The 27,415-nt window shown below is 37.5% G+C and overlaps 2 protein-coding genes across 6 annotated transcripts in view; one reads left to right on the top strand and one right to left on the bottom strand.

Moving 5' to 3' along the window:
- Positions 1 to 27,415, top strand: part of LOC131430485 (ras-specific guanine nucleotide-releasing factor 2-like) — a 499,968-nt gene that overhangs the window by 358,355 nt on the left and 114,198 nt on the right. The window lies entirely within an intron of this gene.
- LOC131428654 (uncharacterized) lies at positions 882 to 25,893 on the bottom strand. The gene is made up of 5 exons (XM_058592699.1): positions 25,732 to 25,893; positions 2,609 to 3,020; positions 1,938 to 2,063; positions 1,544 to 1,872; positions 882 to 1,364 (listed from the first exon to the last, which is right to left on the bottom strand). Exons 1-5 carry the CDS (start codon positions 25,891 to 25,893, stop codon positions 882 to 884), a joined length of 1,512 nt encoding a protein of 503 aa, XP_058448682.1.

Raw genomic sequence — 27,415 nt, 5'->3', positions numbered from 1 at the left:
GTGGGAATTCCATCTCGGAATTGAGTTTTCCGAGACCAGGAGCTTTTTGCTTCGGTGTTGTGTCCCGATTCCCGTTAGCTGTAACTTTTCGAAGCCCTTCGGAAGACACCTTCGAACCCTTACTAGGTAGCTTATGAGAGGACTTATTTATTCTTTTCCTACAGCTATGAGGGACCGCCGAAGATGGACCTTCCAAAGGGTCGTCAGAATCGCTCTCGTCAGTTGACAAGCAGGCATATGGGTTCGTTGTCTGTTTAGGAGGGGTGGCACTTTTAAGCATCTCTGCGAAAGAACGCTTGGAGTGCTCCTTTAGGGAACGCTTCATTCGATCACCTCGCAGTTTGTAAGCGGGACAATCAGAGAGGTCATGCGGACCCTCCTTACAGTAGAGACACTTTTCAGCATCCTTACCGCAAGAGCCGTCCGCATGAGCTTCCCCACAGTTAGCACAACGTGGCTTATTGCTGCAATGGGTAGCTGTATGCCCCAGTTGTTTGCAATTAGTACAGTTCATTACTCGGGGTACGAATAGGCGAACAGGCAAACGAACCCGGTCCAAGAGGATGTAGTTGGGCAAAGCAGAACCGGCGAAGGTCACACGATAAGAGTCTGATTGGGGATAGGACTTTGTTCCATCCCCGGCGATCGATACTGAATGCAATCGCTTGCAATCCAGTAGTGCAAACTTGTTGTTATTAAACGAAAAAGGGAAACTGTTTTCGTCCCATTGATTCATACATTTGAACAGTAAAGTTTTGAAAATTTTATTTTAAGTCTTTCTTTGTACACGAATTCAATCGATTTAGTAATAAAATAAATCAAGGATAATATCAATGTTTTCATGAATCACTTATGTTATCCTCTCAGAAAATCCAAAATTATTAGCAATCATCTACACTTATTAACACTTCCACTTCAGGTTGCAACTCGGTTTGATTAGGATCAGATGCGGTATTATATATAAGCTCATCGCTGAAGTCATCGTCATCATCGTGACCATCAATCTCAACAGAGTTGCTGCAAGCCTCATCCTTCTTCTTTTTTGTAAGACGACACGTGGACTTGCGTAACTGCTTACTGGAACATCTGGATTTTGAATAACGAAATAGTCGATTTTTGCAAAATGTCTCCAATTTTATACTGGTATATGTCGGATCACCAACGCTGACTATGGCGAGAAGAAGTTGCAAAACATTAGCCAATTCGCGAAATCCACGCTTTGATTTGGTTCCTCTACTAATACCAGTCCAAGTGAAAGCATTCCAAAATGCTCGAGTGAATAGACGATCAACTATCAAATAGCATGCAGAGTCTCCTTCACTGTAGTATGCAACTGGTACAATTATTTTGGAGAAATATTTGATCTAAAAAAAAACTTGTTTGTGAACTGACATTGATAGTGATTTTGATTTGATTTGTACAAGTATTGATCTATTACATACTCAATTGTTCTAATGCGCTTCAACTATACATACACATTTACATACTTGCTTCAATACATACACACAAACATGCAGTCCTTCATGGTAGATAAAATACTCACGTATTCCTCACGCACTTGTTTGCTGGCCAACTTTTTATTGAAATTTATAAGATCATCCTCATCATCAATGAGTTTATGCTCCTCTGCTATATTCACTTCACATAATACGTGTGATGCTACTTTCCTTTCCATATCGAGTATTGTCGCGAATCGTTGGAAGCTTTTTTCCAAACAATCTTCAACAGCAAGTCTAATTGAGACAGTAATGTCACTTTTCAATTGAGTCATTTCATTTCGCATGGCTGTTACTTCAGTTTTTAGAATAGTCAACGTCTCTCGTAATGTTACCTCGCTCTTCAGTGGTACCATCGTGATAGCAACCGAAAAATCTGAAATGGCTATGAGGTTAGTTCAAAAACACCAATGTATTTTTAAAATTTGAGTCTAATCAAACCTGATTCTCTGATTGTTTCGGAACAGTTTGTCGGTGTATTGATGTATATGATGTTATCATCCGTGATTAGTGTGGGTTCGATCAGCTGATTCTCCAAGACATTTATCGGTACAGCTGATGTCAAATCTGTTAATAATATTGACTATTAAATAAAACGAATGATCAAAATAGGAAGCGCGCGTATCATTCTGGAATAACTTGTTCGGTTTTGTTTATTCGGTTACTGTAGCTCACACCTAACGCTTTGATTAGATAATATGTAACTTTTTTTACTTTCAAGTATTCCAGTATCAATATTTTGCAGCAGATTTATTGCTGGACCAGTAATCTTCGTCTGACTTTTAATAATTTTAGCTGGCACGGGAGAGTTCGAAGAATTTAATTTTATTTGTGAAACCGGTTGACTCCGCAGTAAATTGTACGTTGTGTGATCTTTTTGTGGTTCAATTGCCTGTTTCAGAAGCGGACCATCTGGATTATGAATCCGTGCCAATCCAGAAATATATTCCTTTGTCAATTTTGATGGTAAACGAGATGGTTTCGTCTCTTCAAATTCCGCAAAACCCTGTTATATCTGATTGTTTGATTCAATTTGCAAAGTCTTCTCCGATGAAGAAATATCTGCAAGTAGTAAATAGAGTAAATAAATATTAAAAGCCAGTCAAACTTACCTTGAATGATCTTGTTATAGTCTTTGAGTGGACGCAGATCAGATATTTTGGCTGCCGAAGCAGCCGCTGACAGTCTTCTTAAGCAAGATGTTTCTGATATCGAAACAAAGCGGACAATATTAAAGCAACCTAACTTTAATATTCTCCGCTTTGTTTCGATATCAGAAACATCTTGCTTTAGCAGACTGTCAGCGGCTGCTTCGGCAGCTTCAAGCGATTTATATTTCTTGCCCGCGAGAACTGGAATTTTTTTCATGGCCCCGTGGAATTCGATTCCTGATGTACGCAACTTATCTAACTTTTCATTAGAAGGAATCTTTGGCCACATCAAAAACCCGTCACGAATCCATGAAGACGGAACAGCAAGTACGCGTAGCTGTTGTTTTTCAAAAAATTGTGCCACTGTAAACATCTACGAAAAAAATAAACATTATCTAGGTTATTTTTACTACAGAGTTATAAATGTTAGTGTTTTTCTCGTACCTTAGTTCAGCGAACAAACTGTAGTCTCAGCAAAAGTATTGGATTAGTTTCGGCCATGACAGTATGATGTAAATGTCAGTTTGACTCCTCGTATAAGGTTTCGCAGCAACTCACACTATCACATTACTGCTAAATACAACTTTAACGATGCACTCTAAACATTTATGCGTGAATCTTAAGATGAATGTAATCGCAAATGTGATGAAAATTAATCGCATAGCATTCCTAGCAGAACATTGCTGTAGATGTTCTGATATGAATGCTAATGCGAATAGTTTTCATCACATTAGCAAATGGGAAGAATGTATTTACCGAAAATCGAATTCTCTTATGAGAAGAATATGGACGAAGGCAGAGAATGGCGTTCAATAACTCAAACGTTCTAGGTTCGCGCCTCCAATGGATGAAAATAGTACATTTAGGATATTTACAAGATGGCAATTTAATTATAAGACCCAATTATTATAATAAAATGATAAATAATGTAAAATGTCGAAAGATCAACATAATTTGATAATCAACTAGTATTCGTATCATTCGTTTTTTTATCCTCAAAACGAATACGGATATAGTCGCATAGCATTTTAAATTAGTTCTTAAAAAGAATAGCTATCATCCATATATGCTAGGGTTTATATTGCAAAAGTGATGTTCTGAAGTCGTATTGAGTTTTGAAATTAGTCGTACAACAGAACGAAAGAACTTCACTGAAGAAAGTCGGACTAAACAACTATATATGTTGCATTAGGTTTTCTATTTTCTAAAAATGCATGTATATCGCCTCCAGTTTAGCATGTATAAAGCACATTTGAAGCATATTATACGATTTAACTGGAGCGCATAAATGTACGTATTATACAGTCACAGTTTGCAGTATACATATAAAATGGTTGTCTGGGAGACTAGCTTAGGTAAAAGTACGAGCTTATCTTTCATTTCATAATTCCCAAATACTGTAAAGCTGGTAACGTTCTTAAATTCAGCGCGAAATAATTTGTAGGCTTATTTTCCTATCCAAAAAAATTAACCCGAACACATCTTCCGTCAGATGAGCGGCTTCGTGATAAATTTAGGTTCTTAGCAAGGGTTTTATAACATAAGTCAGCAAATAAACCAAATAAAACAAGTCAGTGGAAAGGTCCCGACGCTAGCTGACTCCGTGTCTGAATTTTCGTTTACCGCCGAACAAACGCACCTTCGCACTTCCCACGGTCGACTGCGTTCCGAACAAAAGGTGTTCGTTTGGTGGCAAATCCCCTAAAATGCTAGGCTTATTTTATCTTTCCGACGCAAAGTAAACAAGTGGAACGCCAGGCTCGTATTTCAAGTTGCCCCATTACCCACTCGTAAAACAAATTCCCGTTTCGTCGCCCAATTCATGCCCGTGTACGATCCTGCCGTGCCAAGTGACGGAGATCCTTCCGAACCAGTAATGTTGTTTCAGTTTTGAGCGAAACAGTACAGCTTTGCGCCTTGCAGGGACATTGCTTTATGGTCGTATGAATGCGGCTCACCCTTTCCACCCAGCAATGCTGCGCCATCCAAAATCCATTCATCCGTCGCTGTTTCGTCCTTCGGAAGCAAGCCTCCATCCAAATCAGCCAGCACTACGAAACCAACGGCTCACCGCCATAAATAGTGTCACCAAATGAGCATAGCGACATAAAATGGCCCATAAAATGTACTCTTACATAAATAACCGGTAAAATATTTGTGCGAAATCATTGTTCAAGAATTAAACGTGTAGAACAAGTTAAATTCAGATTAAATTTTTCCTCTTCATTTCCAGCAGCAATTTAAATATCTTCGTTCTGGAAACGTCTCGATTCTCGAGCCAAACTGAATCTTAGCCATCCCGGCAGGCACGTTTACCTCGGCAGGGCTTCGGAATGCCGTCGGATGCCGTGCCCGGATAGTGCCACAAAAATACTTCAGCTCCCGAATAGAGTCACCGATTCACGATGGATGGTGGCGGAGGGAGGGCAAGATGAAAGCATTGCAATTGAGACCGTCACGTAATCTGCACAGCCAAACTTGTCCTCGTAAAGCTCGAAAGGATCTCGCACGGATAACGGCTGGTTTTATTTTGCTACGGTACGAAACTCGGATCAAGCGGCAACCAACGGGACCGAGAGCGCTGCAACCAATTGTAATTGTAGTCGGCTCCTTTTGGCGTTGGCATTCTTGAGAATGTGCAGCCGTAATTTCCAAAACAAGAGAACGACGCTGCACGCTATTCGGATAGGTACCATTTGACAGAAGGATTGGAAAAAAGAGGAGGGGCCGAGCCTGTATTGGCTTTTTAATAAAGTCGGTAGTCAACTATTTGCAGCATTCGTACGAGTCCAAGGTGAAAATGGAACTGGAAGTGAATGGTTAATATTTGGCAGTCCCGAAATACCCACCCGCCTAGTGGAGTTTTCATTCAGGATGCATTCCATGTAGCCGATTTGCAATGGAACGACAGAATTCCGTTGGTCTTGACTTAATTTAGAAGGGCTCTGCACTAAAATCCCACGGATTACGGAGTTCAAGTTGAACCGGAAGAATTCCAAACCAAACCAGGTCAACACGTGAGCATCGCCGAAGCGCGAAAGTCTGCTCTCTGAAACATTTGTTTTGACAATTGGTTTTGCATGGGGTTCCGCAGTGTAGAAAGAATACTAAGCCACTTATTTTTCAAAGTATAATTAAAACACTTTCAAATAAGGATCAAACAGCTAGCATACTATTACTAATCTCAGCTGCTATAGCAATCTAACCCATTTGCTTCCATTGCCTTTACTCCTACCGAGTGCGGAATAGAATTAATAGGAGCTTCGTTAAAAACACAATTATTCCGAAGACTGTACATTGTAAATAAGAAGCAACAGAATACTTTCTAAGATTTCGGGGAATCAAATTCGTTGCAACAATTGCGCCATCTTCCTAACACACTTTCATCCACCCTTTCTTTCAACCCTTGCCGGTTTTGAAAATTAGTTTCTTTCGGAAAACAATTACCACCGTTAGCCTCGTACCACCCCATCACTGATGTCGTGCAATGGTACGATGCCAGATCCAGCCAATAAAGAAAGTACCTTTGGTAGGACCGGAGGGAAACAGGCACTTCTTGAAGCATTCTTCCTTAAACGATTGACCGTTGATGGTGCGGGTTGTTATGAACGGCTTGCTGGATTTATCCCCAAGTAGTACGTTAAGTTGCTGTCCTGTATTTTTGTACAGATTATGCAATTTATCAAATTAGTTCATATTACCTTTGTAGTAACTGTTGTGTTATGAAAAAAGCGCAATTTTTCTGTGTTGTGCAACATAAGGACTGTATCGAAAAGTAGTTAGCAACATTGATTATTGAATAAAAAAGCGAAAAAAAAAATATTTTGACATCAATTTTCTGTATATATATTATAGAAAAATAACATTTTTATACGTTTCACTGATTATATTGAAGAAAATCCTAGTTTCTGTGAAATGCTCGCACTTTGGACTTGACATTCTTCATTAAATTCTGCACAGTTACTTTTGTGACTTTCCTGGTGGCAACTGTCCAGTTTTTTTAACTCCTGCATGTTTTGGGACACTGTACCTTCCTTCCGAAAGTGCCGCTTGACAATTACCCAATACCTTTCAATTGGCCGAAGATCCGGGCAGTTCGGTGGGTTGATGTCCTTTTCCACGAATTGTACATTATTTTTTGACAACCACTGTAGAACGGAGTTGGCGTAGTGGGCTGAAGCCAAATCCGGCCAAAAGAGAGGAGGAGCCTCATGCTTTCTGTACAGTGGCTGCATTCTTCCTCGTACACCTTGGCGTTTATTATGCCCTTCGTGAAGAAAATCGATGACCGCAAACCACAGGTACAAATTGCTTGCCAGACCAACACCTTCTGCCCAAACTTTTACATCGCCACCGTGGTGTCAGCGTCGTCCAGGTCCTGGTACATCGATTTCGTATAATATTACGGTCCGGGCAGCGCTCGAAAGTCTTCCTTGGCGTAGGTTTCAGGATGCATCCGTCTGTATTCTGTAGAATCCGGTTATACAGTTTTCGCGCTTTAGTTTTGGCCTGAACTTTCTGTACCAGGGACTTTTTCGGCACTTTCTGTTTCTTGTATGTTTTCAGTAAGTTCCGAACTTTGATTCGTTGAATCATCCCGATGCTGGTGTTGAACTGCTTGGCCAAATCCCGCGTCGACGCGTTTTTCCCATCCCATGTACTCAACTACTTTTAAGTCCCGGCCGGGCTCCTTCGGACCCGTTTTCCTACCGGATTGGGGCAAATCCTTCATGGAAAGGGTCTTACCGAGCTTCTCGATAATATTTTTGACACTGGTGTGGTGCACTTTCACCCGTTTTACAATTTCGTTGTACGTGACACCACTTTCTGAGCACCAAGTGTGCAGAATTTTCTCTCGCGTTTCCGGATCAATTCGACTCATCATTGGAACGATAAACCGTACCGAAACCAATCGATTGCGCAGCTGTTATTGACATGTTAACAAACATGTCACCGCAAAACACGTTGCAAAAAATAAGCCATTTCAAAGTAATAACTGTTTGAATGTTGCTAACTACTTATCGATACACTCCTTATCTTTGAGTTCTTCTGATGTCGCGAAAATTTATTCACAATTATTGTGCAACTGATGCAAAAACTCATTCATCGATCCCATCACAAATGCCGCAAATAAATCAACGAAAAAACAATTGTGAAACTCATCGGAACTACTACGTAATGTAAAGAAGAATTGAATTGATTTTAACAAAAACATAGCAAACATAATTTCTAATGAATAAGTTTCACATTTGATTTTAAATATAACTGCTCGGAACACAAACATGGAACTTTAAAAATTTTCTGCACATAAATGAATGGTAATTCTACATATTGTAGAATTGATCTTTAATGTTTTAGTAAATAGAAAATCGACAACGAACTGTATTTTACTGGTGAAACATGTCTTCGTACGCCTGCAATTTTCAAGCGCTATTGAATGTACGTGTTTTGATGATTGCACATTAATTTCTATGAAAATAAAAATCTATTCTTTTCAATGAATATGATCGGGAGAGTGTTTAAAATATGTATAAGAAAGTTATCAAACATTCATACACCTTTTCAGACGATTTTAATCATATTGATGTTTCAATTAATCTGAAAAATCTTGAAATGAATTTTTCTTCAATATGTTCCAATGTTCCAATGTTGAAAAGAAAATATTTTTTATGTTTTATGGTTTTTATTCGGAAATTTTGGTTTTTATTTTTATCAAACTAGTTGACTTATACAACAATACAGTCTAGTCATTCATCTTAGTGAACCCGACATTTGTGATACGCACTGTTGGCCAGTTTTACGTTCATTCCAAACAGATAAATCTGTTACAACTTATTTGCAAGTTTCGAATTGTTTTTTTCTAAAAATGAAGAGAAATGCACACACTGACCTAAAATTTCATGAGGCAGTAAAGACAATGTGGACTCGGTAGCAAATAGTTTTTACTGTGAGGTTTTCAATTCGGCTTATCAGTTTTTGCCTTGCGAAGAGCATAATTTCACTATTTTTTTCTTCACAAGAGATGTACAGCCATTTCGGCACATATTGAGTACGATACAATTATGACAGCCATTTGAAAATTTTTGATAAGTTGAACAATTATTTTAGTTACTTCGTTTTTACATGACGATGTGAAAATTTTTGCTGAGCTTCTATAACTGCTAGTTCAACGTGGGCAAGTTGGTCATTTGCTGCACACTTGTTTTAGATGTACTTAAAATTGTTCTATATTCTATATGTTGTTTTTTTTCGGTATTATCGTAAAACTTAACAGGTATAAGTTGCACAACCGATTTTAATATGTTTGAAAATGTTTTTGAACACATCTAACATGAAAAACAATTCTAGAGCAATTGTAGAACCTGTTGAAATTTCAATAAGTTATATTTGATACTTGGGTCGTGAATCGTAACCACAAATCGATTGTCATACCAAGTACTTCTAGGCAAATGATTCGACCTTCTTCTTCCGAAACTTCTTAGGAACATTCAGATGGAACTAGCCGACAAAAAACTCCTGACCGTGGATCTGCTTGAAGGTACGTCTCACATCCATGACGATGCCTTTCGGCTGCATGGTTTCAGGCGCGAATCATGGCCACCGTTTTCTATTTATCGAATCCGCTGGGCTCATCCCTACCTTGAAATCATGAAGTCCTGTTTGCTTCTTTGTCAGCTGAATGAATCAGACGAAAGAATTAATTTTTCAGCCACGTCCTGAGTCGGAAGATTCGGATTGCGTTATCCCTTCCACCTCCCTTGATTTCACGGGATTACTTTTTTTACTTTGCTTCTGCTGTCAACTGAGTCAAGACACTCAAGACACTTCTCAAATATTTTGAAACTGGTCTGGATTATTTTTGATCACGCTCTTTTTGAAACATTTGGACGAAAATTAAACAGTGTATAGAATTATTACTGTGATTAGTTTTAAAATTACTACAAATATCATTTAATAATCCAATGTATTTTTGCTTCTCTCATATAGAGTGTTGAGACAAAATCAAAATTTCGAAAATCGCGACTGAAAGTTTTCGGAAGTGATTTTCAGCTAAAAGAATCATCGATCATAAAAAGTTCAGCACTGATTTTTTGAAAATGAGATTCTCACTGAAAGTGATTTCTTGTGGCAAAAAATCAGTTGTGAAAAGTTCACTAGCTAACATTCTGCTTCATGATATTTAAGAAAAAAGTTCGCAAATTGAATATATTTTATATGATTCTCGTACAGAAGATTTTTGGGAAATAAATTTTCCTATATTTCAACACTTTGTAGAATACATGATGTATAAATTGGCCGGTGAACAAAAACTGAAATTTTCTGAAAATCTTTTTGTGAAGTTTTAGTGTGTTCTGTGTGTAGGGTGGTTGATTGTTTGAAATTTATTCGGTACTAATTTTTAGATGGTTTGACGTAAAGTCACCATAACTAAGTTCAGTTTTTGCAATGACTGAGTGGAGACATTTATTATAGTAGCCAAATGAATGAGAAACTCACTGAAAAGATGATTTGTTGAAAAAAGATACGCTCAGGGACAGGACTCGAACCTGCGTGTTCGATGTGCGCTAACCAAACCCAGCCGTGTGCTAGAGTTGTGTCTTTCACACAGCTTAGGGTGGCGAAATGGTAACGCGCATGCACGTCTTTTAAAAAATTTTTTTCAACCATTCATCTCTTGAGCACAATATAATTCGATCTTTTACGGCTTCATCTTTATGATCCCCAAATCCACAATTTTCTCCCAGTAACTTTATAGCAAGTATACAATTATCTGAAGACTCTTCTGTGCCCTGAGCTCTGTTGTGAAATTTAAATCGGAACATTATATTTGGTTCACTTTTATTCAAACGATCATTTAATTTACCGATCATAATTTATTGTATTTAAATCTCTACCCGGACAGAGTAACTTAAGCTCTTCAAAAACCGGCACACTCAAAGTAATAAACAAACTTCGTTTGCTCTCATCTTGTAAGGCAACGGTTCCCTATTTCATTTCATTTGTAAGGACGTTTCCTTATTCGCCTCGCTCCACATTAAGGAATAATTCACATTTCTTGAAAATAAACTAATATTCTTAAAACAGCTTAAAATACTTTTGATGTGTTGACTACTCTACTCCTAATTTCATCTCAATGGATTTTTATTCAACCTATCGTTGGTTCTATATTCGTCCTATTAACTAGCAATGGCGATAGCAATCAAAGTAAAATATTGCACTATTACACTCTCATGTTCAAAGTATCAATATTCTTCATAAAAGGGCCTAATGCCAACTGTTAGACACAATATTTTAAAAACCAGTTTGGAATAATTTCGACTTTCTGCCTTTCTCATATAGAAAGGGCCGAATGTCCATTCGACTCAGCTCGACGAACTAAGCAAATGTCTATGTGTGTATGTGTGTCCGTTCGTGTGTGTGTATGTGTGTGTGTGTATGTAACAAAAATATGCACTCATTTTTCTCAGAGATGTCTGAACCGATTTTCACAAACTAAGATTCAAATAAAAGGTACTCTGTTCCCATAGCTTGCTATTGAATTTCATTTGAATGTGACTGCCGGTTCCGGAGTTATATGGTAATATGTGAAAATTTGAGAAAAAGTTTACACTCAATTATCTCTGGAACAACTTAACCGATTTTCGCAAACTAAGATTCAAATGAAAGGTCTTATAATTTCATAAAAATTTGTAGAACATTTTATCTGAATCCGGGTCCGGAGCTAAAGCGTGATAAGTGGAAAATTACCAATTTTATTAGTATTTTTCCACGAACGATGGTTAAAAACAGGTACAAATCCCATAAAACTGTCTGATAAATTCTTGTAGTTTGCAGAGCTTGTTAGTTTGTGGGCATGAAAACTAAATTCGGCACTACTGGTCCCCTCTTTTTCTGTTCCGAGAGCACCGAAAGTGGAGAAGAGAAACTCCTAAAACTAAATTCACTTCGATTTCTTTGCGATGTTTGAACCGATTTTCACAAATCTTGATTTGAATTAAAGTTCATACTGGCTTTAAACCTACTGTGAAATTTCATCCGGATCCGACTTCCGGTTCCGCAGGGCGATGAGTGTCAAAGTTTTCAAATCGCCATATAGAGTGACAATATGTACAACACCGAAAGAAGAAGAAAACACAAAATGCACAAGGCGTGCTTTGTTCTATTTCGTACACGTTGTGTAGTGATGTCAATAATAATAATAATAATAATAATAATAATAATAATAATAATAATAATAATAATAATAATAGTAATACTAATACTAATATTAATAATATCAATAATAATAAAAATAATAATAATAATAATAATCCTATTACATGCTGTTTAGCTTGACTTACATATGCAGAAGTAACAAAAACGCAGGTTCGTTTCGTTTGTTAGATTTCGTTTAATTGGTTTAAACGAAATAAAGCATGAGATAGTAAGAATAGGTTTAACTACGTTCAAAACAGTTCTAATTTGTAGGTTATATTTGTTGGTAGTTAACGAACCAACTTCGGCTATTCCGTTTATTTGAATCCGGTTTCGGAAGAATTGGAAAAGTGTGATCAAAAACTGCAAAAAGGATCTCACTTACTTTTATTGGAGATGGCCAAATCGATTTTTACAATCTTATAGGTTCAAAAGAAAAGCCTTACAGTTTCATGCGGAATTCCTTAATTTGTTATGGATACTACTTTTGGTTCCGGAACTACAGGTTAAACAGGATTTATAGAGTTTGTGAGATTAGCTCCGAGCAAATTTTCCTATTTTTATTCAATAAACAGTTGTTTTTGAGAATTTCACTGTTATATTTATGATGTAATGAGTAATATGGCATCATTACACCACTAGGTGGATTAAAATAGTTTTTTTTTGTCGTTTCCGTTTCCTTTCGTTTTACGTATAAAATTTTACTGTAAGGTTTATCTGGAATGGCCCTTTTAAAAATATGAAAAAATCATATGAATAGCCGATGAAACACACACACTCACTTAACAGCGTTATGTTGACATATATTCAAATGGAACCAGTGCTACTAGATTTGCCACAATGGTTATTTGATTAATATTTAACACGCTCTTTCGGGTAATATTCCTAGCCGAAACAGTTTTATTGATATATAAATATCAATAATACAATTAAACTAATGTCACGGATACCAAAAAAATACTTGTTGATGACAATAAGAAAAAAAAATTCTGTTTAATAACATTATGAGAAAATTTGGCAACCTTGCGATACTAAATAAGTGAATTAGGTGAAAAATTTTCATCTCATATTTTTGAAGACTTTTATTGCTTGTCGGGTAATTTTAGATTTTTATAATCCTTAATTAAGCAAGTGGCAAGTGAACATTACTATTTATGAAGTCATCCAACATTCAAGAGTGGTGTAATTATGTAAAATAGTGATCATGCTTTGAGACGAATTGATTAGTAAATATTCAGAAACGTGACGAAAATGAAAAAAAAAATCACTGAAGGATTAAAACCAGTTTTTTTAATGGGAAAGTGTGACAATAGCTTAAATAAACATTTTGAAACATTCCACAATTTGGTTCAGGTACGTCAAAAGATATGGTTCATGTTCATAGTTATGAGATGAAGAGATGAGATGGAAATAGGAGCTCTGATGAAATAGGGAGCCGTTACCCTGCATTATTTAGCTAATTGAGGAACCACAAACGAATTTCCAGACATGACAATCACGATCTTTTTTTGGCATACGTCTAAGGTCCTCTATGAAACTGGCAACAATGGTGATAAACTGGTTGCACTGCTGAGTTCTCATCACTACATTTATAATGCAAATCGACCGTCCCACGACAGAAGGGCCTAACTGCAAATGATAGTTTCTCTTTGTTTACTTTTTCTTTCACGATTTACCGAACTGGTTTTATATTTGACGCTTTACTCTTCGCAAAACTTTCAAGGTAAAACTACAATCTTTCGATTTATATTGGAAACTTTAGAGAATTTGCAATAATGGCTCCGTAATAATCAAAAGATCAAATCAACAAGAGAGTTTTAGGTTTAAAAGTTTTCCTATGATATAAAAGATTACCTACACCCAACTAAAAACGCACATTTTTGTAATACAAAGCGCCAGTGTGAAAACTAGCATCAACAAATTATAGTATTCAGTGAGCATCAACAAATTATAGTATTCAGTAATTGCAATAAAAGTTTTGGGTTTGTTCAACAAAATGTGAAAACAATATCAACTCATGTCTGTCCCATATGCAAAGTACCCGCATGTCAGTCCCATTCAGTGCAAATTTCAATAATTTCATTTGTTGCAATATTGGAATAGCAAAGGTGTATTACCGATATTCCATGTAATAGTACCATGATTTAGCATTAGGTAGCACAATAAATCAAAAAATTTGGAAATAAATTTTTGATCGTCTTTTTCTCGACATGCCGATTTTCCATATGGGACTGATATGCAAGTATGGGCAGTATAGCAGTTAGAAAGCTCCGATCAGAAAACTATCGTCATGAAAAGTATTTCAAAATTATTGAAGGCATCAGAAAACAACTATTCGACCATCCACCACAAAATGAATCGGAAATCGGCGAAGAAAAATAAAAGACAAAATTGAATTTTTCTATGCCCATTGTCTTAGAAATGCATTAAACGTGGAGATCTGGTGTAACCTAAAAAAATGTCAGAGATTTGACTTAAAAAAATTGCGGGATTGCACCAGATCTATACGTTTCATGCACTTCAAATACAAAACAAGAAAACCGTGTAATTTCGGAAATCCGCGTAACGAAAATCCATGCTTCACGGAATATTTACCCTTCTTTGTAAAACAACTCTAGTTTAAATGCTTATTACATTGGATAGTGCACGCGTTATTGAAGGGAACTATTTCGAATATTTCCTATACATTCGTTGTGTGTTTGATATTGAATTCATTATTAATGTGCAGTGTTGGTGATTGCGAATATTTGACAGAAGCTGCTATATTGCTATCTATATTGTATACAACATTTTCAATCCGCTACAAGAACTCGAGTCTCTCAATGCATGAACCGCGAGAGAATTTTTCTACATTCCTTCGCTCCACTTCATACTCTGAGTATTTCACGGCCCTGAAAAATATTTACAGTCTGATAATGATCGTTGCTGTATGGAATTTCCCAAGAGAGAATCGCAAGTTGACAATTATCGCAGAAAATCGAATCGATGATTTGATTTGATGATTCTCATACTAGGTTGCAATATTGTTGCAAAACCCTTGTGTGGAGCATTCACAGACATTTTCATAGACACAACTTATACAAAGGTTATATACACATAGCTAGAATAAGCAGCAATAGTAAAATGATTCTATCGCAATTATCAACTGCCTGTACAGAATCGGATCGCGAAACGAGAATAAGCGACCGTTTGTTGCTTCAGAGAAGATCCCCACAGCAGCGTGCTAACCTTTGATTCTCAGAAATGTCATCGAGAGAAATTCGCTCTCGCACTGGTGTCGATTCTATTGCCGTTTTTCATTGAAAAACACTAGTGGCGTGGATTGCTCTGGTTTTGCACTTTCGAGCAGAAATGCAACATTCTGACGGTGTTTCATTGCGATTTCTGCTCGAAAGCGCAAAACCAGAGCAATCCACGCCACCAGTGTTTTTCAATGAAAAACGCCATGCCGGGTTTTTGTTGTTGCGATAATTTTCAACTCTCTTTGATGTGTATAGCTTCCGGCCGAGCGGTGGCGGAAGAGGAATAACGAAGAGGATGTTTCTTTCAGTTCTATACGGAGTAATACTCTTCAATTCGGTTTCTCCATGTACTTGAGTTTAATATCACGAATTTCACCTTCACACCTTTCACACCGACTTTACATTAGAATTGGAACCTTTTAACTTTCACCGTAAATTCTGTGCAGTTATGTTACAACCATAGTATGTTGAGTTATTTCTTTAATTTGACTCGTAGTTCTATTGCATACTCCACTAGTTTGTAAATCTACTCACAACACTTCATGGTGATCTCGTCGAATATATGTCTCAACATTTACTTGTTTACATTAATAAAAGAAGTTATTCTTCAACACATACTTTTGTTGTCGTATATTGCCAACCCTAATTCTTCAACACATACTTTTGTTGTCGTGATTTATCAACACTAATTCTTCAACACATAATTTTGTTGTCGTAATTTATCAACACTATCTTGACACGAGCAATGGTTGTGTCTAACTACTTTGTTCTTCTCGCATATGAGTATCAAACACTGCACATGAAACTGTTAAATCTTTATTCATTACAGCAATCTTTCACTCAATTCTTTAGATGCCTTCCGAAAACATTATTTCTTACTTGATTTTGAGGTCACTTGATACTCGAACCTCACAATGCGCACTATGCATACTCCTACGGCTTACTGTATTACACTCCGAACTAGACTAACCCGAATACTCGAAGCAAAAATTACTTAATCTGTCTACGGGTCGACTCCCGAGACTCGCGCCTGTCTACCGCACTCTGTAAAACTGAACTCCTCCTAACTCTTCCCAACTAGGGGTTTTTAATCTCCTAACACTTACTTTCGGGTGAAGCCCGAAGATTTTAGTACAAGCCGAGCTTGTGATTTCAAGTAGAAAGTTCATCCGACTTTCTCCCGAAGTTCTATCGAGAGCCGAGACCATTGTCACTATGCCAATGACAGTGACCGGTGCCCGTGAAAAGACATTTTTGTTATTGCTCGTCGCGTTTACGCTGACATGAAGGCTTGCCTGAAAGGTGACGAGTTTTTCCTTCACGACTAGGTTGCTGTTCTTGCAATGTCATTATACCTTCATGGCTCCCTATTTTATTCACAATACTAACATGTTCGAAGGGAAATCTGCTAAGGGCGCTGCAGATGGCACTGATTCAATCGTTGAAGAGTTGCCAGTGAACGTTCTTTGATACGATAAAAGCCATCCTTGTTAATGTGTCACTGACATTACACACCCGCATGTTTTTCGTATGTCTTGACATATATTTTTCCTTCAGCGTTCGTAATAGTTTCTCACTTTTTAAAGGGAATATGCCCTCAAAGCCACCGTCTAAGTTCAGCTGCTTTATTATTTTGCTTTTCAATGAGTACGTCATAACAATATTTTCGGAAGAATTTATTCAAACATTAACCAGAAAAACAAACAAATTTAGTTCTATACTTTCGCATTCCTATGCATTTGGCTATGAATGCTGAAAGCAGCCAACGAACATTAATTTCATCCATTATCCCATTCAATGCTGGACCCCATTCAATAGTTTTTCCTCTTGGACACATTTCCCGGCGAAAACAATGCAACCTTTAATGTGGAATATAACTCTACATCCTCGCAGAACTATTTCGGTATGGTTTCCACGAAACGCAACTTACTCGTAGGTGGAACGCAAAACGCCGGAATAAATGCAAAGAAGGAAGCCCCGAAAAACAATTCCACATCGCATTCCTAATGGGCGACCATTTTTCACCACCCTCTTGTTAATTACCTACCTGACGCGGACGGGACGGCGGAGGGTCCTCCCGGTTATCATACTCGAATGTGGTAAAATTTATCCGTTCACTAATGGCTCGAATAATTCCTTCGGCTGTTTTCATCGTTCGGAAGCTGGTGGCTATGCGAGCTAAATTGATTCGGGATTCCCTTTGTTTGCCCTTTCCAGGAATGTTCCTTTCACAAAAAAAAGAAAGGGAGCGATGGCAAGAAGTTGGATAATAAACTAGCCGCTATATTTGTGGTAGGCAATAGTTCTTTTCTTTCCTTTTCATCGTGTATGAATTGGAACAGTCAAGATGTTGAATAGTCTATTGACAAAAGCAAAAGTAGGTACGTTAGCTGTAGTCAATTGGTAATCACATCGCAGAGTTTTCAAAGATGACTAGATCGATTTTCACAAACTTAGATCCCAATCAAAGATCTCATAAACCTATCAACTGCTATTGAATTCTTTCCGGATCCGATTTCCGGTTCAAGAGATTCCAGGTTATCAGCTTAAAAAAATTACCTTTTTATTTGTTTTCCTAAAACTGATCCAGACTCTCTGATATTGCGAGTTCGTACCTGCAAACCCTCCCCAAAAAACAGAAATGCTGTATTATTGAGTGGCTCATGAGATACGACGAAATCACATATTAAAAGCAATCCATATTGTTGAAATTTCTATGTAGGAGATAAAAACAACTAAAAAACTAATCGATTATACATTTAAAATGGGAAACCCACTTCCACAGCACAATCGACGATATCGAACGTGTAAATTTTAATCCTTTGTTGTGCGAGAGACAATATATCTGAACTGTAGAATGCAGAACAAATCGAGATTTGCAAGAAGTATTGACTTCTGTTGGTTAACTGTGTAAGTATGTAGTTGGTTTCTCGCTTTGTTCAGATCGTCCAAATAACTTTCTTCTGTTTTATTCGGTTGAAGTAGACTGGTCACGGAGTTCTTGTTCGCGTTTTATGATAAAAAATCTTCCATAATTTTTGTTACGAATATTGAACAGCTGATTTTTAATAATGTGACCAGATGTATATTCACTGCCCAATGCAGGACCACTCTAGGTGTGGGTGGCAATCAAGGCTAACCATACAAGGACCTCCCTTCCAGTACTCGGTACGTACAATGGATAAACTTTGTGAGGATACGTGCATTCACCGGGTAAGGATGGGTCTTCCATTGCATCAACGGTGGTACTCTTCGAAGAAATGGCTGAATAATTTTACATGAAAGCAAGGAATAAATAGCAATTTCTCTTTGTGACCGGATCATCGGACATGCTGAAGGATACGACGATGGGGCGCTGTTGTGCAGCAGAATGGATGCAAATTTGTGTACTCGACCATGTTGTGTGCCGTACGTCCATGCCTGGACCAGACCGTTCCTACGAAACGATGCAAATTCGGTTAAGTTCCTCTTTTGCATATTTCTCAACGGCAATAGGTTCAATGCAACTAGAACAAAAAAAATGAAGAAAAGTAAGTTGAAGTCTAGTACCAAGAGTTTACCTTACATTCCGTAACCAGGTTTAACCTTCAATTACGATAAACTGAGAAGCAGATGCTCAATATACGGGAAAATTTACAAGGCTGTAGAAATATCTTAAACAAAATAAGCAGTGGAGGAAATTATTAATGTTTATAATCACAAGTCGGATTGAGGAAGACGAAAAAATTGTGATAAAGTTTGAAGAGAAAATGTAGCAAATTTATTTCCATATTTAAGAAGCAAACAATAACAACATTGCTCGAAACCAAATAAACTTTTAGTCTTTATAGAAAACCTTTTTCAATACACATATTGATGTATTGAATTAAAATTACGAAAATCATCGAAAAGTATCCCGTTGACGCTACAAGATAAAAGAAAGGCGAGTGGGTAATATCATAGACATAACCGGAAGACATGAATACAAATAAAATGGATCGTTCAGTTTTTTTAATGATAAAAATATGAATTCTGGAGCCCAATTTTCGATTCTAGATTCTGGAACTGTGTTCTGTACCTGAATTCTAGATCTGAGTTCTGATTCTGAATTGTTGAATTGGTCACTGAACCAGTGATTTTGGGAATGAATTCGAGACCAGGATGCAGATTTGGCACTGAGTTCTGAACCAGTATTATGATCCGCAGCTGAATTTTAGTTACAGAATTCCGGTTCAAGATTCAGTTTTCAAACTCGAATAAAGAATTCAGCTCAGAAATTCAGTACTAGAATTCTAGTTTTTCAATACAATTTATTTACTTTATGGTCCAGAATCCAGAACCTGGACTCTGCAGCTTAGAACGGAATTCAGGAAATACAACATATCAACATCTTGGATTTGAGTTCTGTTCCTGCATTTGGGTCTGAAGTTCCACAATTCTGAACCTAAATTCTAAATCAGAATTCCGGACGGGAATTTCCGAGCTTAGTTCTAGTCTGAACATCAATTTAGATTCAAGTCCAGAATTCATTTTCGAAATTTCGTTCCAAAATCCAGGAATGAAATTAAATTCCCGATCTCGGAAAAATTTTTTTGGTTCCGAAATCCCGGCTTAGAACCATGTTCCAAAAATCGGTTTCAGTTTCAGAATTTTGGTGCTCGATTCTAGCCTTGGATTCTGGACGAGGAACTGAATTTCAGAACTGAACTCTAGAATTAGATTTTGGACCTGAATTCTGGCCGGAACTTAACGATCAAACGCAGATTTCAAGAAAAAAAAAACGTTAAAAACATTCATTCAGTTTTGCTTCGAACAAAGCCAATATTTTTTAATCGATACTGTCTGCCATCTTATAAAAATGTTCGAAAATAAGAGAAATAGAAACACGTTTTCGTTCGATATCATACGAAAAATTACCTCTAATTTATCTCAGATGTAATGAATAATAAAATATCCGACACCACTTGCACAAAAAAATCGATTCAAACCAATAAACAAAACATCCAATCAAAAAAAGGCGGGTGGGTAATGTCAGAGACATAACTGGATGTCGTGAATACGAAAACAATTGACATGTTCCTTAACATTTCCGAATATCAATTAGTTGATCCATTGTATGAATTATGCAAGCATACCCCTTTCTCGCATTTTTCGCAAAAACAAAGAAGGCTTCACTTGATTTCGATTACTGTGAATTTCACACAGCGAAAAGTGCACAAATCAAACCAAACAGTTCTAGATTTGCCCTAAACTGAGGATATTTACCTTCGATTTGGGAGCAAAAAATCCTAATAGTTCATTAGAAAACTTTTAGAGCCGTTAGAACGGCTGATTTTGTGTAATGCTATCCACCGTTGTTTTTTCACCAATGCAAATGACTGGCAGCTGTGACGTAATCGCTCTTGCCGGAAGCGAAACTAGCTTTGCAAACGACACAAAATACATCTGCTCGCAGTGGCGATCGAATCCAAACTGATCCAATTTTTGTTAAGAGGTTTCTTTTTAAGTGATTTCGTTTGTAGCTTTTTCACAAATGGGCGGTCCTAGCGGGTTTAAAAATAGCAGAATATAGAGTTTCAATTTCGATTATTTCATTTCGGATTTGCGAACATTTTTCTCGAACGATTTGTTGTACAGCAGCAGATATTTTGTTCTCTTCCTCAGAACGCGTTCTGATTAGCTGGTCTTGACATGAGTCAAATGAGACAGGTTTTTCAATAGTGTACTATTGAAATACTTCAATGCTTTTGCTATACACGTTTAAGTTGAAAAATTTCGATTCTATTGGTAGTTAGATTATATAAATCCTTTCACAGATCACTGAGCTTTAAGCTTTAAAAATACGAGAAAGGCGAACGCGCCTTATGAATTATCCTCTTTGATACTCGTTGATAACGAACATTTCAGAAAAGTTGAATTTTGAATTATTTGGGATTATGTCACACAACTGAAAATTTTATCATAAAATTGTGATCATATTTCCGATGGCGTATTGCAAAAATTATGTTGATCCGTTAGGTACAACAAGAGATATTCACGATCAAAAACTTATCACTCTGTCAGAGGGTAAATTTTGAAAAGGCACCCCATAGTAAAGTAAGTCGTATTGACGACAAAAGCCGGGAAAGGTCTGCAAAATTTTCTAATTAGAATCAATCAGACTGTGAACCTGTTAACTCAACTGATTAATCAATCTGATAGTTTTTATGTAAACAAAGATGGGCAAATTTGTAGAATTTTCATAATTGTGGCTCATTTTTCGGTGCATTTTGCTGCAACACAATCGACCAGCAGCTGGATGACGCAATCTCTCCTGTTTGAAGCGGAACTTCCACTGCGAACGTTCCGCAGCAGAGCTGCTCCCTGCGGGAATTGATTCAATACTGATGCAATTTCTGTGGAGAGATTGTCTCTTACGTGATTTCGTTCGCCGCTTTTTCACAAATAGGTGGTTCTAACAGTGCGAAAAATAGTAGCATACTGGATGTTTATGCTGGGTATTTCATTTTGGATGTGGATATTTCAACAAACGAACCTATCATAACGCAACAAGGAATTCTATTCTGGCTTTCAGAAGGGCTGAATTGTAAAATTTTATCCGATATTGAATTACTCTGAATTTTTTGTCGTGAATACAACTTACTTTACTATGAGGCGCCTTTTCAAAATTTACCCTCTGAGAGAGTGATAAGTTTTTGATCGTGAATATCTCTTGCTGTATCTAACGTATCAACATCATTTTCGCTTCATGCCATCTGAAATATGATCATAAATTTATGACTACATTTTCAATTGTATGAAATAATCATAAATTATTCAAAACTAAAGTTTTCTGAAATGTTTGGTATCAACGAGTATGAAAGAAAAAAACTTATGACGCGTGTTTGATTCTCTCGTACTCGAGCCGACGGTTTTGATGTAGTAAGAAACATTTTATTTCTGCGTTACCTACTGGATAGGTATACAAGGTTAGCACTTGATATATTTCGTTCATTCTTGTTTGCGCAATTTACTGAACAGGAAGTGAAGCAAGTGCATCATTTCGGTTGGTTGAGTTCCACAGCTCAGTTTCAGTTCCAGATACAGAATCAAGCATTCAGTTCTGCTGCGTAACGGTTTTTTTGTTAATCGTGTGAGTTTCACTTCAAACCAGAGCGACTGCTTCATCGAGCTGCTGGTCGTTTGCATTGGAGAAAACTACAACGGAAAGTGAACAAAGATGGGAACATTCTACAAAATCAGCCCTTCAAAGGGCTCTAAATGTAATCTAAAGAACTTTTAGAATTTAACATAATTTTCTCTCCACGTCATTGGAGATGTAATCAGCAATGTGTGATAGAATTTTCAGTAATATGAGGTAACCACAGTCCTAAAGCTCAGTTCTGAATTAAAGTTCTAGAGCTTTAAGGTTTAAGATTAAGAGTCCTTATTTTCTTTTTCATTTCCACAATCCAGATCATAACTTCAGTTCCTCGTCCAGAATCAAAGGTCAGAATTCTGAAGCTGTAGCAGAAACCAAATTTTCGAACTTGATTCTGCGCCTGAATTCTGGAACTGAGATCATGCTCTCGATTCTAGACTTGGGCTCTAGAACTAAATTTCAGAAATGAATTCTGTACTTAGATATGAATTTTGAAACTGAATTCAGACCAGAATTTAGTTTCAAAGTTTCTGTCCGTAGCTCATAATTCAGTATCAGAGTCCTGAAACTGAGTTCTGAACATGAAGTTCTGAAACGGAGTCCGCAATCTAGGATTATAATTCAGATTCAAAATTCAATTTTATTTACAGAATTCAGTTCAAAAATATACTCCAGAATCAATGTTCAAGATTCAGTTCAGTGCAGGATTAGAATTTGGTTCAAGAGTTCAGTTCTACAACCTAGAAGAATGACTGAAATCAGGAAATAGAATCTGAAGATTTTTTAACTGAATTAATTTGAATTTCGGAGCTGAGTTTGGGATCCGAATTTCAAAACTGAGTTCTAAACTGGAATTCAGCTGTAGAATCTAGGTCCAGAGTACATTACTAAGATTCAGGTTAAGAGTTCAGTGCCGAGCCAGTTCCACAACATAGACTCAGTAATCAGCTAAGCAATCCAGAATTGAGGTCTAGAATTCAGCTTCATAATTCAGTTCCAGGATCTAGCAAATTGAGAATTCAAATTCAAAATTCCGTTCTAGCAGCCGGCTTTTTGGTTACATAAATCTGGGTTCGAATAATTTCTTTAATATCAAAGAAACTGAGCCATTCATTTTATTCGTATTCACGTCGTCCGGTTATGTCTCTGACATTACCCACACGTCTTTTTTTCGAATCCAGGCAGGCCATCTCATTTACCTCAGCAGACCTTGTCCTTACTTACTTACTTTACTTTAATGGTGCACATCCCGTCTTCGGAACATGACCAAACGAATTGTAGATTTCCAGGATACTCGATCTTGAGCCGCCGTTTTCCAGTCGCTCTGTACTCCCGCTGCGTGTGCATCCTCTTCGATTGCGCACAGCCAGCGAGTGCGAGGTCTATCCCGCAGTCGACGACCTCTCTCAGGTTCTCTGCTGATCATCACGTAGGCCATTCTCTCTTCCGGCATTTTTGATACATGTCCAGCCCACTCTAGTCTGCCGTGTTTTACAAGCCTTCCAATGTCCGCATTTTTGTATACTTGGTACAGTTTGGTAGTTCATGCGTCTGCGCCATTCTCCATTCTCTTCTTTGCCGCAGGATTTTTTTCTCAAAGACGCCAAGTACTCGAATATCTGTTTCCTTCAATGACCATGCTTAGTGGCCGTATAGGACAACAGGTAGTAAAAATGACTTGTATAGAGATGTTTGCAAGCCACGAGACTTAAGCTGGTTACGGAGCCCGTAGAAAGCCATATTAGCAGCTGCAACGTGCCTTTTTACCTCGCGGCTAATATCATTATCGCATGTCACTAGTGTTCCAAGATATATGAACTTCTCAATAACCTCGTATTGTACCCCATCTATCTCCACCTCGGATCTTACACCGTTTGGGCTGCCTTTCTCTACCAGCCACCATGTACTTAGTCTTGGAAGAGTTTATCGTCAACCCTATTCTCGCCGCTTCTTTCATGAAGGGCACAAAAGCCTCTTCCACAGCTCTACGATCCACACCAATAATATTAATGTCGTCCGCAAAACCAAGGAACATGTGATACTTAACACATGGATCAATAAATTCCGAGACTAAAGCAGAGAAAGCGCTCGTAGTAAACCAGTAACCACGTCTTTCTAGAGTACTAACCTTTTCTTGAAACGGGTCAAAATTTTAAGTCGATCCGACCAGCTGAGTTATCGAGGTTGGAGTAAAGTCGTTTTGTAGTTTGTTTAAAAAATGGAAAAAAAACGAGTTTCGTGTTTTGATAAAACATTGGATTGAATAATGTTATCCGGACTCTTGTCCATCAAAAGCAACGATTTGTCGGTGGTTCGCCGAGTTTGAACGTGGCCGTACCGACACAAATGACGCGGAACGCTCGGGTAGATCTGTGGAAGCCGTTACACCGGAAAATGTGAGTGAAGTGACAAAAATTATAATGAAAGATCGTAAAGTGAAGCTCCGTGAGATTGCTGAGATGACACAGATATCATATGGAAGTGTATTTACTATCCTTCATGAAAAATTGAGCATGAAAAAGGTTTTTTCCAAGTGGGTGCCGCGATTGCTTTCGATGGAACAAAAATTGTTTTCGATGAAAATTAAACGAATTGGGCTTTGATCTGCTTCCCCACCCCCCATACGCGCCAGATTTAGCCCCCAGTGACTACTGACTCTTTGCTGATTTAAAAAAAAATGCTCCAGGGAAAAAGATTTGGCTCAAATGAGGAGGTCATCGCTGAAACTGAAGCTTATTTTGAAGCGAAAGATAAATTTTTTATAAACATGGTATTGAAAAATTGGGAAAACGTTGGAACCATTGTATCACCCTAAAAGGTGATTATGTTGATGAATAAAAAAAAATTTGCAAAAAAAAAAGTTGTTTCCTTTGTTAGTCTCGGGACTTATTGATCCATGTGTTAGTCTTGGTAGAGTCTATCGTCAACCCTATTCTCTCCGCTTCTTTCATGAAGGGCACAAAAGCCTCTTCCACAGCTCTACGATCCACATCAATAATATCAATGTCGTCCACAAAACCAAGGAGCATGTGAGACTTATTGATGATGGTACCGTTCTTTGCACGACGGATCTTCGTATGGCACCTTCGAGCGCTATATTGAACAACAGATTTGAGAGCGCATCGCCCTGCTTCAATCCATCTAATGTCACGACAGCATCAGATGTCGTACCAGCTATCTTGACGCTTGAATTCGATCCATCGAGCGTCGCACGAATCAGTCTTATTAGCTTTGTCGAAAAGCCATGGTCTAACTTGATCTGCCACAATTCGTTACGTTTCACTGAGTCGTACGCAGCTTTGAAACCCACAAACAGATGATGAGTCCGCAAGTTTTGCTCCCGAAACTTATCGAGAACTTGTCGCAAGGTGAACATCTGGTCCGTCGTTGAACGTCTTTCTCGAAAGCCGCCAATGGACGCAGTCTACTGAACAGAACTCTAGAATGTACCTAGTAGGCGGTATTGAGTAGTGTTATGCCTCGATAGTTTTTACCATGGAGTCGGTGACCCTTTTTGTTTCAATTACTTGGTGGAGTGCGTAGTACAGCCCCTCGCTTTCGACTTTGAGAAACTCAGCCGGGATCCCGTCCTTCATAGCGACCTTTCCATTTTTAAGCTGTCTAACTGCTTTTCGTATTTCGTTTAGCGTTGGTGGGTCCACAGTTTGTCCACCATCCTCAATCCCCATTCTGTTAATGCTCTCTTCCCTTAATTGAAAATACAAAATCTTCAACGGATTCATCTGGCCGTTGAAATCTGTTATTTGATTTAAAGCGCTGAATGATATTAGATTCAGTCTTATAAAAACGAGATTTCAATTTGTCAAAGGGTACCTGAGCTCTCCGTGTTCGGAAACAGTAATTTAAGCTGAAGGATCACTAGAGGTTATAAAATGTGCATTCTTAGCTTCATCGGGACATTATTCATAACAATCTTCAATCTTTCAGAAAAGCTTGTGCTGACACATTCCAAGTGCGAGCAATTCAGGTTAACGACTTGCAGGAAAGATACTAGAATATCCCCAGCCCAAAAACGTAGAAGTGATCAAATACATCAATGTCACGCCGTTGACCCCAGAAGAGACGATAGCGTTTCTTTGTAGAAACAATCTCAGCAAGTCGCAATATCAAGACGTACGATCTACTAGCCTCAAGCTAGAAGCAGATTAGTACCCTTCTTACGATAGAATCGTGGAGGCAAATCAAAACTCTGTTATTCTTCCAGTCTTTTTCTTTATATAGATAAATTTCACATAATTCGTTCAATAATATTTATATTTTAAATGTACTGCAAATTTAAGTCAACTAATGTATTAACTCAAAAGAGGAAATTGATTTTTATTATCGAATGGGGGAACTGATGGAAGCTCGAATCATAGCAGGATTTATTACAAATAGCACAATACAGTCGATTGACTGAATTGCATTGTGATCTAATGATTCTCGGTTCAAGCCGAGCTGTTGCTATTGATCTTTTGTTTCTTTTATTTCATTCGATTTCAAGTCGTGTAATTTTCCAATCACAAAGTTTTACATGTTCTGTAATATAAATTTGTGTGAAAAACGACGCTCGATTTATGTGCATCTTAAAATGTAAAATCCCAAGATTTTTTCGAAATGTGTATGATAATGAAGAAAACGTGCAGATTGCACGAAATTATAATTCAAATGAGTGAAAAATAATAGGTTTCCATTATTTTACATCTGTACATCTATATTTATAAAAAGAATGTAAGTTTGTATGTTTGTTACGGCATGACTCCGGAACTGCTGAACGAACTGCCACCAATCTTGGCACAGGTACTTCTTGCTCTTCAGAGATGATCATAAGGGTATTTTTATAGGGGAGAGCGTAGCAAGTGTCATCAACAGAGAGAGAGAGGGGTCATGGCAAAATTAATCTAATTTCGTTTGAGAATCGATACTTTTTGAAGACCATACATACTTTTTGTAAAACTCAAATATGGTCTTAAGGGGTTTTTGTGGGTTGATATAATGAGTGTCTCTAAAAACGGTGGTTTAATGTTTCGAGTTTTGTGAAATCCACATTTAATCAAAAATAAATTTACCATAGCAATCGTTATTCTGTAGTACGAATGTAGTTATGATGATAAACAGCCTTTCGTTATAAAATAATCATTACCACAATATTGAGCGATTACGTGGAAATAATGATGTCATAAGAATTTTTATAACGAGGAGGGAGTATCA

The sequence above is a fragment of the Malaya genurostris genome, chromosome 2 (assembly GCF_030247185.1).
Source record: "Malaya genurostris strain Urasoe2022 chromosome 2, Malgen_1.1, whole genome shotgun sequence".
Taxonomy (NCBI): domain Eukaryota; kingdom Metazoa; phylum Arthropoda; class Insecta; order Diptera; family Culicidae; genus Malaya; species Malaya genurostris.
This window is presented reverse-complemented; position numbering and strand designations above follow the sequence as displayed.

Bases quoted from the DNA above. Each gene is read 5' to 3' on its own strand.
- LOC131428654 (XM_058592699.1), bottom strand. From the start codon at position 25,893: ATGGGGATTGAGGATGGTGGACAAACTGTGGACCCACCAACGCTAAAC. The intron at 1,873-1,937 runs GTTTGATTAGAC...TAGCCATTTCAG, and splicing joins CGAAACAATCAGAGAATCAG to ATTTTTCGGTTGCTATCACG. The intron at 1,365-1,543 runs GTGAGTATTTTA...GTTTTTTTTTAG, and splicing joins AACAAGTGCGTGAGGAATAC to ATCAAATATTTCTCCAAAAT.